This window comes from Dipteris shenzhenensis, chromosome 32, assembly GCF_047967505.1.
Source record: "Dipteris shenzhenensis isolate YYH24624 ecotype China chromosome 32, Dip_SZ_1.0, whole genome shotgun sequence".
NCBI lineage: Eukaryota > Viridiplantae > Streptophyta > Polypodiopsida > Gleicheniales > Dipteridaceae > Dipteris > Dipteris shenzhenensis.
The window spans coordinates 34,714,732-34,727,972 of NC_141627.1; the positions used below are offsets into that span (position 1 = coordinate 34,714,732).

The 13,241-nt window shown below is 44.9% G+C and overlaps 1 protein-coding gene across 1 annotated transcript; it reads left to right on the top strand.

Annotated features, from left to right (window-relative positions):
* The first annotated feature begins 1,781 nt into the window (after positions 1-1,781).
* On the top strand, positions 1,782-12,350 carry LOC147880650 (uncharacterized). Its single transcript, XM_087371199.1, has 2 exons — positions 1,782-1,991; positions 11,671-12,350. Exons 1-2 carry the CDS (start codon positions 1,782-1,784, stop codon positions 12,097-12,099), a joined length of 639 nt encoding a protein of 212 aa, XP_087227325.1. The 3' UTR covers positions 12,100-12,350.
* Positions 12,351-13,241: the final 891 nt, after the last annotated feature.

Sequence of the window (13,241 nt, forward strand, 5' to 3'; positions counted from 1 at the left end):
TGCCCTCTACAACTCTTGTCGAAGTAACAGATGCCGCGACTACTGACACGCGCGATCGTGGAGCCCGTGCACGTTCCAACTCACCATGGTGCAACTCGTGAGGAGGTGGGGGGAGTGGAGAATAGAGCTTGCCTATGAGTGGGAGCCTGTATTGAAACCTGAGACCTCTGGGACTTTGTTGCGGGTCTAAAGGGGGAGTAATATGTGTCAGTACAACGTCACACCAAGGGCATAAATGGCTCGATGCCTACCTTGGTGGCCCACTGCCTCAGAAATGAGGACTCAACCCCTAATCTATATGCACAAAGCTGTAGATTCCAATACGAGGCCTGCTTCAGCTGAACCTCGACTCCCAGGTGAAGGACACAGAATGCAACACCCAGCTCCCAACGGTCAATTGAGAAGCCAAGCTAAAAAGTGGTGGTGTGACCATGGGTGACCCACATCTCCCTTCCTTGGGGGCCAAGCCACTCCTCCATCATGTCAAACATCTGCTGCTCCATCATAAGGTCGAATAGTGTGGGAGTCCACTGCTACTCTCTAGAGGCCGCGAAGAGAAACCCCCAGAAAGCGCGCGACTGCGAGCCAAACACTCCTATAGAGCCTCCTCGGGGCTATAAAATCAGGCAGACACCTCTAGAGCCATCAGGTATCTGTTAGGGATCTCGAGATAGTTCCACGGTACTAGCCGCCAAAACTCTCTAGGTAGAGGCTGTCCTGCTGGACGAGGCTTGGGACCTAGAAGTTATGAAAATGCAATGTATGAGCTTTGTTGCGTCAAGGACACTCCAGGACTAGGCTACGCCTGGGAAGAGGGACCCGGGGCCTGCTATAAGGGAGAGGACTCTAGCACCCCCTTGCCTAAAGGCACGGGTCTGGAAAGAGAAGGGGGACAAGTAATGGAAAGGACATCGGGGGCTGCAGTACCGAAGGCAGGGAAGGGAGGCGGGCAGGGAGAAAGGGGTGATTGCAGGTTTAGGGGGAGGGTACAGGTGATTTCAGGTTTAGGGGGAGGGGGCGGGGGGACTGAGGGGGAGGGGGGCAGAGGCGGGGGACGGCCCCGATGGAGGGTCTACCGAGACCTGCTCAGCGGTGGCTCCAGACTTCTGCTGCAAAGGGACCTGGGCACTCTGCTTTACTGGTGCCTGCAGCTCAGTCGGGAGATCGAAGGTCTCCTCCTCCTACTCCATAGGGGCAACCTTTGCCAGCTTCTCCTGAGACTGGGGGATCACCGATCAGTCTCTCGCGCTTTGAGGGCTGCCTTGATGGGCTTCTTGTGTTCAACCTTGGTCCAAGTCCCTTGAGAAGGCTCGACCCAAGATGTTTGTTGCGAGTGCTGTTGACAATCTGACTGCCTGGCCTGATGCTCCCCTACCTAGGTTGAGGGGGAGCCCCTTGCCCCTGCCTGGGCTGAGGGGGAGCCCCTTGCTCTTGCCTAGGCCGAGGAGGATCCCTACCCTGGCGTCTTAGGCAATCCCAAGCTAAGTGTCCCATTTGTCTACGTCGAAGGCACTGGCCTAGAAGCCCACAAACCTCAACTCGCATACCCCCCGTCTCCATCGCATGGCGTGGATTGCGAGGTGCGCGCAGCAAGCCAATCTTTTTCGATGATTGGTCCTTGTTCAGTGAAGTGGGCATCCGCGGCACTACGTGTAACGAGCCTCAAAGCCAGGGTTGGGTCGGTGATGCCCTGTGGTGGATGGCACGTGGCAGAGCAGGATTGGCCCATGCGATCTAGTTAAAAGGGCCTTCAACAAGGTTGTATACAGTACAGATAAATCATGGCAGAGTGTGTCTGCGTTCTCACCCTCTCGCCCTCTGCCTTATCTTCCTCTGCCCTTTGCTCCCTTCAGAGCCAACCAGTGGCAATTCAAAGCTTTGGTGTAGCCCAGTCTGCTAGCCGTCGCAGCAGCAACCGGCTTCTCGTCATCTCTGCCACGCGCTCTGGTGGAAAAGAATCCGGTGGCACACGCTACATTGGTGGAAAACGGGTGCCTTTCTTCTTCGTTTGCTTTGAAGCATTCTTCTTCTTCGTCTGCTTGGGAAATTTATGCGTCTTCATTCCAATTTATCAACCTCAGCATTAAGCCTTTTCCATTTTCCATTTCCTTTTTCGCTTCTATAAATTGGGATTTAGCTGCACTCTTGTAGGAAGATTCGAAGAAAGATTGAAGGAGCTCAATACCTGAAGGGGGCAGAACTCCTCACATTCCTGCATTGCAAACTCCTCAATACGTAACCTTGCCACGTTCTCTGCTGTTTTGCACAGCTCTTTCCTCAGATTCGGCCATTTTGGTTATGAAGCTTGATGTACTTCTTGGAAAGCTTAGGATTGTTACCCTCTTGTCGCAATGTACTTACGATATGTGATACATAATCATTGACCTTTGTTGACCAATGTTGCTTCGTAAGATTTCCATCCATATGGCTGACGCAGTTGATTTAAGCCACACCATTCATAGGATCAACGGGCTTAGAAATTCATGCTGAGAGTTTGTCTTTCCTCTTCTTTGTAGCATAATGCAATGCGCCATTTACAGTTTACCAAAGTTGAAGTCGGTGCATGGGCTGTAGTGTGACCATGACTCCAATGAGTTGTTTATGGCAGCTGGTTTTGCTAACACTTTAATATTTTCTTCTTAGAGGTGTTAATTTAGGAGGACATTCAGTCGAATCATGTTCCTAACCTGGGTCAAAAGTGATACCCTTATCTTTGCTCAGCAGCGTTGCCCATCCTTAGGGAGTGATGGATCGTTTTCGAGGTGATTCTTCATTCCTTATAATTTAAGACTTTAAGCACCAAGTGCTTAAGGTGAAAGAGCATAAAGATCAGAGTCTGTGACTAAATATAGCAAGGAATTTGGCCTTTCATGTAGCATAGCAGCAACACATGCAGTTCGCAGTAGAAAGTCAATATTATGAAGGAGAAGTAAGGCCATTTAATGAAGAACTGCGGCATCAGGCATAAGGAGCTTGGAATGCTTTGGACCAAATCTTTAGATGATACAGGTAAGAACTTCGTGTATCATGGTTTAACAGTATCTGAACCCACCTGGTGATGTCTAAGGTTTGTCTGTGACAAAGTTATTTTTGTCAGTTCTAAAGTTGTGGATCGAGATTTTCTGTTTGCCTCAGTTGCATGAAACAGTCATAGATATTCAATATTCTCAAGGAGAAGTAAGGCCATTTAATGAAGAATTGTGGCATCAGGGAGTAAGGGGCTTGGAATGCTTTGGACCAATCTTAAGATGAATATTGGTAAGAACTACGCGTGTCTGTCAAATGTTGCACATGCGAAAGCGTGAAATATGAGAGTAAGAAAGAGAAAGAGTGCAAATTAGAGATGAGGCAAGGTGCTTTGGTATAATGAATATGAACTGTGCACAAGTAGTGTGTGTGTGTGTGTTAGTGGAACTCGATACAAATGATAGGGAAGGAGGGCCCTATATCTAGGGCAGCAAAGTAGTCGACCTAGGGAGTGGTACTAGCTGACCCAGGTCCATTCAACGGACCTAGGTCAGGTCGGTTGACCCGACCTAGGTCAGCTGACAGGGGTGACTAGACTAGGGTGACTTGACCAGGGTTATTCGACTGAACTCCGTGCCCTCTACTGCTTACTCCAAGCTTCCAAAACTAAATGACTTGACATTAAACTTCCAGAAGTCTGCACTGGTAAACGAAATCGCCGAACGGTTGACCAATGGCTCGCAAAACTGCGCATGTACTTTGATACTGTTGACCTCACTGAAGGCAAAAAGATTGCCTTGGCAGCCTCCCTCCTCAAGGATACGGCTTTCCTATGGTGGCAACAACGCTTAAAGGACGGCAAAAGTGTGTTAACTTGGAAACGTTTTGAACATGTGCTCCGTAAGCAGTTCATACCTGCGAATGCGGACTTCCAAGCACGTTCAAAACTCCGACAGTTGGAGCAAATGGGCTCCCTGTCTTCCTACATCTCTCAGTTCATCACATCGGTGCTAGAGATTGATGGTTTAACTGATGATGATTGCCTTCATGCTTTCATCTTAGGCCTAAACCCCTCGTTATGCATTGATGTTCTCAAAGCAAACATCACCACCACAGTTGGCGCTATTGCTTACGCAAAGCGCATTACAGATTTCCAAAACACAGGGAAGCAGAATGCTAATAGAACATAGAACTCTACTATGCAAATGTGCTCACCCTCAAGATAACCCCAAGTTTAGAAAAAACTCGGGTAATCAAGGTCAGCGACAGTCTCAAGATCCCCACAAGTCTCAGAAATCGTATGCTGGATTCCAACAGAAGCACTCCTCCAAGGATCGTGCCTCTTCTTCACAAAGTCATGATTATCATCCCCAACATAAAGGTGCGGCCACTGACAAGAAGAACAACTCCAGCACAAAAGGACTTTGTACCATCTGTACAGGCGACCATAGATGGTTCGATTGTCCCAAGCGACCAAAGCAAAATTTCAATATGGAACCTAGCACTTCCCAAACAGAAGATGCTACCCTAGCACAAGACAAGAAAGGCAAAGCTGTTCGAATGGCAAATACCATCCACATGAGCCTTGCCAGCAACCCCGAACCTTCCCTGGCCACTCAAGTACTTTGTGTCCAAGGATCGATTCGTGGAACAATGGTCACAATCCTCGTCAACAGTGGCTGCTCTCATAACTTCCTAGCTAGTTCTATGGTTGACAAACTTCGGTTGACCACCAGTCCTAGTCCCATGGACTTTCAGATTGAACTCGCAAATGGAACTACCTTCTTGTGCAACACCAGCATCAAAAACTTGTCTTTTCGCATCCAACATGATACAGACAAGTTGAACTTTGACATCATGCCTCTTTCTCGGTGCGATGTCATACTTGGACAACAGTGGCTCTACGACTATGATCCATCAATGAGTTTTCGCAGCCATACTATCCAGTTTGTCCACCAGGGAAAACTTATTGAGCTAATTGGTTCTAGGGACTCTCCTTTAACCCCAGTTGCCTCTGCCCTACAAGTAAAGAAGTGGGTTCGTAAACATCAAGTAAAGACTTGACTTCTGTTGGTGACGGCAGTAGAGGAGACACCAACAAAGAATCCTCCTGAATACCTCAACCAACCTTTTTTCCAGCCCTACTTGGATATTTTTCTACAGGAATTACCAAAGCAATTACCACCTGGACGACCAGTGGATCAACCAATCGAACTTATTCCCGGCAGTAATCCACCGTTGAAACCTCCTTATTGGGTTTCTTACACTCAAAATGGAGAAATCCAAAGATAGGTGACCGAACTACTCGACAAAGGTCACATTTGGCCTAGTACAGGAGATCCGAAAGGGCTGCGACTACTTGTGGAAAAAAAGAATAAGTCAATGCGCCTCTGCATTGACTATCGAGCCCTCAACAAGCTCACTATCAAAAACAAGTATCCATTGCCTCGCATCGATGATCTCTTCGATCAACTTCTACACGCAACACAATTCTCAAAGATTGATCTGCGTTCTGGTTATCATCAAATTCGCATACGAGAAGGTGATGAGTACAAGACAGCTTTTTCGAACAAAGTATGGACACTATGAATGTTTGGTTATGCCTTTTGCATCAAACAATGCCCCGGCCACATTCATGATACTAATGAACGACATCTTCAGGCCTTTCCTTGATAAGTTCGTCATCATTTACCTCGATGACATCCTCGTTTTCAGCAGATCCCTACATGAGCATAAACAACATCTTCACCAAGTTTTTGAAGTTCTCCGCGCAAATTCTCTCTACATCAACGTTGAGAAGAGTGAGTTCTTCAAGACCCAACTCGAATATTTGGGACATGTTATTTCAACTCAAGGCATCTCTGTGGATCCCAGGACTACGCAATGTAGTTGCAGATGCTCTCAACAGGTTAACTCTAGCATCAGCTATGGTAATCTCTACATTATCTGTGGATGTTCCGAATTCATTCAAGGGGAAGTATTTCAATGATAAAGACTTTGGCACAGTAGTACAAGTTCTTTCAAAAGATCAACCTTCGACTTCCGAACAGAAGATTTTCTCATCCTATTCTTATACGGATGACCTTCTGTATTATCAAGATCATGTCTGTGTACCACATGACAAGAATGTTCGACGTCTTTTGCTAAAAGAGCATCATGTAGTTCCTTATGCTGCCCATCCAGGCATCAACAAGACTTATAGGTTACTCAGTGCAACATACTACTGGCCTCATATGAAAAGCGATGTCATCAAAATGGTTAAGGTGGGAAAGTATTTCCATGGATTTCATTACCACACTATCACGATCCTCCCGAGGTAACACTCAGATTATGGTAATTATTGATCAACTGTCCAAAATGGCACACTTTGTTGCTTGCAAAAGAAGTGCATAGGCTCCGGACATCGCCAAACTCTTCATACAACACATCTTCTGACACCATGGATTGCCCAAGAATATCGTATCCGACAGAGATCCTAAGTTTACCAGTCACTTTTGGATTGCACTGTTCGAATCTTTGGGTACAATCACCCAGAATCAGATGGCTAAACTGAAAGAGTCAACCAAGTTCTGGAAGAAATGCTTCGATGTTATATTCAGTCACGCATAGCAGCTTGGGAAGAGTATCTACCACTCCTCGAGTTTGCTTATAATAACTCTTTCCATAGTGCCATCAGCATGACTCCATTCCAAGTAGCTTATGGACACACTCTGATTGTACCAACGAATTTTGTACTTCAACATCGAGTGGCCCTAGCTATTCAACTGGTTCAAGAAATGCAAGACATTCTACTCCAAGTCAGGGATCATATGCGAAAAGCGCAAGAGCGGTATCAACGGTCTGCCACCAAACATAGACGTCACCTAGAATTTGACACTGGTGACATGGTGCTATTATTTATAGCCCCACATCGCTATAAGACGGTTAAGTCTGTGCTTCCTAAGTTGTGACCAAGATACTATGGACCTTTCGGGATCGTCAAGAAAAATTTACCTTAAGTTACAAATTGGAATTACCACCATCATGGGGTAAAATCCATCCAACATTTCATATTTCTTGGCTCAAGACGTACATTCCAGCCAATGAAGTAGTTCCTCCTGCAGGTGATTATGTCCCAGAAATGAAAGACGATTATGTTCTCCTTATTCCTGAGCGTATTTTGGACCATCAACAGCGAGAGACTCGACATCGACTTATCACGGAATTCCTTGTTCTTTGGCAAGATCTGGATGACTCCGACGCTACTTGGCAATCTGATGAAGACTTACAGCATTACCCTGACATTTTACAGTAGTATTTTCAGAATTTACCGTGATATTTTCTACATTAGTTCATTATCTCCACCAGGGTCTTATTTTGAGTGGGAGGGGATGTCACGATCTGTGACGTATTCCTTTCTCTATATCTTAGACTTATGGATGGTTTGATGAATGAACACTTGTGGAAGGGTATGCCCTTGGACGGGACACTTCCTATGAGGCACAACCCTTCACAAGAGACATTCTGTTGAAGAGACACTCCCATTGTAATGTACCCTCTCATCAAGGGTCACACCCTTCACAAGGGATACACACCTCTTCATGCACATACACTTTGGAGTGCACACCTTTTCATGTGTGACTCTTCACTCTCTATATAAGAGAGGCCCAACTGTATGGATGACACACTACAGACACTCAAGCAATACAAATGCTCCTTGTTCTCTACTATTTCAGTCTCCTTTCTGTTCCTTAGCACATTTCTAAATATAGTAAATCTAGGATTTCTTACAGTCTTCCTTTTGCTGTCCATTGTCTTCATAATTTTGGCTGTTTTTTTCATCATTGGATTTACCGAATGGCCTGTTGGACCCTAAAGTGTGTGCAGAAGATGTAAACAAGGGATAGGCTGTTTCTTCCATCAGCCTTGCATACAAATTGCCAACACAGAGGGGCCCTATTAGCTGGTCAAGATAGGAGTATCATCCTTGCTGATAAGAGACCTCCTAGCCCCTTTCCTGGATCCCCTGTAAATGGGGTCATCGTCCCTCGTATCCTTACCATCGCCATTGTTTAGGTGCATAGGAGAAAGCATGGGCTGCTTGCCCATCTCCTGCTTTGCATGGTGCTCAACCTCTCCAGTCTTCTCACAAATTTGTTGGCTGATTTGCTGGCCCATCTGCTTCAAATGCCTGGGTGTGATCCTGGCCCCTGGGTCATGCTTTGAAGCACCATTGACAAAGCTTCCATGAATTTAGCCCTTCCCCACAAAATCCTTTTGTATTTGCAGCTGTAATCGTCTGACAATAATCAGATTTTTGCCCTGCATCCAAAGGCATCATCAATGGTTTTGAAGCATGGTGTGGGTGCATGCTAGGGAGTGGCACAACATGGCCGGACTGCATTACAGCATTGGAAGAAATGCATTCTCCCTAGTAGTTTAATTGCTCTAGGCATCGTAGCTTCAACAATAGTTGTCTGCTCTTGGCGCCTGTATCTCCACTTTCAGCATAGAACGCATCGCATTTGCTTGCACCTCTGTCAACAACCTTGTCAAGAACCCTTTTGCATCTGTCTTCTAACCATGCTAGGCATTGACTGCATATATTTTTGCATATATTGACTCTCATACACAGGCTGTATAGGCCTTTGTTTTGCAGAGAATGACATTCCCACGGCTCTACAATTCACCAGGCCATCTCCCTGCAAGAAGGTCCCAATCTGACAGACTCGGCTGCTTTAAAATGTCGATGGAGAGGCTCAAGATAATGGATGATGAAGAGGCTGTTAAATGGGGCCCAAGTGGGCTCAATCAGGGTCGGCAAAGGCCTTGAAAACACAAAAGACACGAAGTCATCCAAGACAGGTAGGGCACCTAACCTATGACCACTAGGACAGTTAGGACAATTGAGTCGTCCCCAGTTAGTCAACCTAACCCAACCTACACTAACCCAACTATGGTGACCTCAGCTAGGTTAACCGGACTAACCTAACCGCTAAGTTGATTGAACCTAACCCAAACTAAACTAAATATACTAATACAACACAACTGTACCTAACCCAAGCTACTAACCTAATCAAAACGTTTGCAAGCAACGTGGCGGTGGCGGCATTAGCGGGTAGAAGCGACAGGGAGAGGCGGTAGCGGGATGGTCGACACCGTGAGTGGAGGATCTAATGATGGTTGTGGTGCTAGGGGCTTGATGGGCTTGCCTCACGATCTGCTGAATACTACAAGTGAGGCGCAAGGTTTGTGAAATGGTGAGCAGCTCTGATTTTGCCTTGAAGCACCCCTTGTTCGCATTCACCCTCCTCGTTAACCTGGATACTGAAGAGGGCTCAGTGATGTTCCCATAAGTGCTATTCTGCTGGTTTCAGACTTTGTCAGTGGAGATCTTGGAGTTTCATTCTGTGGGGGATCTTGGCTTCGCATGCTTTGCATGCTATCTGTGACCTTTGTCTGGCTTTGCATGTCTTAGCAATTCATGTATGACTACTGCTCAATATGCCTAGCACAGAAAAAAAGTTAACTACGACAGTGTAATCAGTCAGTTCACTAAGAGTATGATACTGCTTCTTCTGCTAGGTGTGGTGCCTCAAAACATACTGCTCCAGCATTCCATTATGCTATTTCTATCACAGTTCATGTCAAACTCAATAGTTAAGGCCTTCATTGACCATCTGCATATATCATTTACTCAGCATGAATGTCTTTTGTGTTGCTATTTTTAGCTCAATGGCCTTCCAACTTCTGGTCCCTTTGTAGCTTGATTCCCTAGATAGGATCTTCCTTACAACCTGCTAACCCCCCTCGCAACACCTCAACACTTTAAATCTGTGCCAAATCACATTCTGTCATTTCATATATGGATCAGAGATGGATGTAATTGTTTCTTATTCTTCAGTAGATGCTTTCGGTTGCTTGATGCGATCTCACACATTTCTCTGAGATTTTCTCACCTCCTTTGGTCTCACATGTCTGAGATGACTTTGTGCTTTGGAGACTTAGCCTTTGACTGTTCTGTTATTTTGTCACAATTGCGTGCTGCTGCTGCATTTAACTGTCTTTATCTCTGTACCTGTGGCTATAGTCTGTTCATCTAGCTTATTGGAGTAATTGAGCACGTCCAGGGTTTGCTATACCTTGCATAGGGGATTTGTAGAAATTTCAAGAGTCAGGTTAATCTGAAATGTTGCTTGGGAACTTTACAAAAGGACTGACTTGCTTGGGAATGAAGTCAAAGTAGTTAGTTAGTATTGCTGGATCTTTTGGAGAATAGGCTGAGAGTTTAGATATGCTTATGACTACCACATGTTAAGTGTAAACAGATTCGATGAGAGACTTCTTCCAATATCAACCATTTCAGATGCACACGGTGAATCAAATACACACTAATTTTTGGATATTTTGAAGCAGTAGATTTGGAAATAGTTCTTCCAACAATCAGCTGTTCTGATGCAATCCCAGGTAAGTAGATGGCTATCACAAGTTTTTGGATACTTTTAAGCAGTGCACTTGGAGATACAACACTCCCTCTTGCAGAAATTTAGCTTGGTGTATTGAAAGGAAAAGATGTGAGAACCATGTTTTTCGGATGTCACTCTGAAGGTATGGTTGAAGCACCATACTTGAAATATGGTATATTATTGGTGCCTTGCAATTTTTCCAAGAGTCTATATATGTAACAGGGATTTTTACTCTCTTAAATGCATCCACTCTAGGCCTATAAATTCTCTCAGAAAGCCTGAACTCCATATTGAGCCAGGAAGTGATGCTGAGAAAAATAGCCATACACAATAGCTTTAATGAATTGTGCACGTTTAATTGGAAGCTTGAGGTCTTTAATTATAACAGCAGAGGTCATCCTGTACTTGAATTTTATTTCAGCTCCTGTAATCTTAGAGAGTCGGATCTCCTTCAGCGTCTTTTGGTTTAGGTGTTCTGCCTCCTCTCATATGAGTTTCTTTTTCTACTTTCTTTTGCTGGGTGTGTAGGTGTGCTTGTTTTGCCCATCTGAGCCTCTTGATGCCTAGCATTTTGACTAGGAATAGTACTTTTTGTGTTAGATTGGTTTTCTTTTCATTGAGATTTTGTTCCTTCTTTAAAAATGGTGGTCATCCTATGCGGTGGGTATGATTCCAAGTGTGCTACTTGTATGGGGTTATCTAGTATGTCTCTCTTGAGGTACCTGTATGATTGGACTTATCGAAATTTGTATGATTGGACTTTTTCTAGTCTTACAAAGGTATATGTCTCTCTTTAGGTACCTGGGCTTTAACAATTTTGAATTGGGCACTTTTAACAGGCTTCTCTTATTTCAGAGTTAGCCAGTATATCTCTTAGCAAGGGTCCATTTCAAGACAATAAACACAAGCCATTCCTTTATCTTTATTACCTGATCTATTGATTATACTAGGCTAGCGGGTATGACATCTCGTATGAGGTCATCTAGTGTGTCTGTCTTGATGTGCTTCAAGATGGAGACTATCCCAAACTCTGGATGGTATTTTGAATTTGAATTGGGCATTTTGACAGGGTTCTCTTATTTCAAAGTTAACAAGTATTTCCCTTAAACAAGGGCACATCTTAAGACAGAAATGGCTTTCTTAATGGCTCTATGAGTTGTCTTGTCACATGGTGCATTGATACAAATAGATTTCAAATTCCGTCGTTAAATGCTTGTAATATGGGAACATTTCCTATCTGTTATTTCCTTCGATGCAGGTGAAGGTTCTGGAATCAGGAGATAAGTCTGCAAAGTTGCGGGATAAAGTTTCAGATGAGCCTGCTTCTGTGAAAGTGCTATCAAGGATTGAGCAGCTGAAGTTGTTGTCCAAGGCTGAGAAGGCAGGCCTCCTCTCAGCAGCAGAAAATGCAGGACTTTCTCTGTCTACAATAGAAAGATTGGGCCTTCTTTCGAAGGCTGAAGAACTGGGTGTCTTGTCTGCAGCTACTGACCCAAGCACTCCTGGATCTCTATTGGCAATTTCCGTAGCATTGTGGCTGGCTGGTCCAGCTTTCGTGTATTTTGTACCGGAGGAGTCTGCATGGAAGGTGATATTACAGCTCATTGTTGCCCTTGTTACAATACTTGGGGGTTCTGCCGCTTTTGGAGCTTCAAAACTCGTGTCTACATTACAAAAGTCTGAATAACTGGGATTATGAATTTGCACATGCTGTTAAAATGCGGGGTTCTTTCTTCCGCTTATCGAGGTGCTGATTCTTGAATGTGAAATAGTCCTGATGTATTCCTTACTAGATGCTAGAATGTTTACAAGGATGAAGTGTTATAAATCTTTTCAAAAGTCGAGATAGGAAGTGCACATTATATTTGCACTTGTTACAGCATCATATGTAATTTGGCCATCACTTGTATTAAAACACTTGTTTATATTAGATTATCATGGAATGAGCACGGAGGTATAAATGCCATTAAAACACTCGTTCATAAAAGATTATCACGTCATGGTGCATGGTGTAAACGCTATTGAAATGTAAAATGTTTCAAAATTGCAAGCTTCAGTTCAGGTCACCTTGGTAACTCTTTAAAAGCATCTCGTGGGTGCAAAAGTATATGTAGAGAATGGTTCTGAGAGTTGCTGCATGCTCCAACTCCTCTCTGTTAGCCTGTCACCCCATACCTGCCTCTATGCACCTCCCGCTTGTCTCTGTTCCTGCTCATTCGTTTTCCTTTTCTTTCCCCCTTCCCTCCCAGGCTGCTTTGGGCTTGTTCTCAGCCCGATTTTGGGCATGTGCCAGCTCCTTTTTTGGGCTGGTCTTCTTCCTACACCGCCCCTGTCTTCTCACAAGGGACCCTCACCCCCTTCCGGTCCATCTACCCTTGGCCTTGCTGCCGTCAGCTTTCTGGCAGGCATTCCACACCCTTTTTAGGGCTGCTGCCAGCCCCCTATTTTTGCCAATAGGGACCTCACCTCCAATTGTCGTCATTCCACTGTACCTGCTTGATGCACAAACAGTTTGCAAGCTGGTTACTTTTTTTGTGTCTTTATTTTTTGGGTATGGTCCCCCCTCCACCCCCATTTCCTGTTTCTTTTTCCTTTTTCCTTTTTTAGCACTGCCTTCTAGATGAACTTGCCCTTCTCCAATCGCACATGATCACTACCGGTCGGCCTATCATAGATATAAGGGGAAGTATGAGAATTTAAGGAATATCATGGAGACAATTGAAGAGGAGAAGCATGATGATCCACGATTGGGAGGATCTGCAGCTCCATGAGGCTCTCTTGGTGTGAGACTTGATCTCCCTTCTGATTGGAGAGCTCCCACTTTTGTAT

Excerpts from the sequence above, each read along its gene's own strand:
- LOC147880650 (XM_087371199.1), top strand. The coding sequence starts at position 1,782 with ATGGCAGAGTGTGTCTGCGTTCTCACCCTCTCGCCCTCTGCCTTATCT. Across the intron at positions 1,992-11,670 it reads GCTACATTGGTGGAAAACGG|GTGAAGGTTCTGGAATCAGG; the intron begins GTGCCTTTCTTC and ends CCTTCGATGCAG.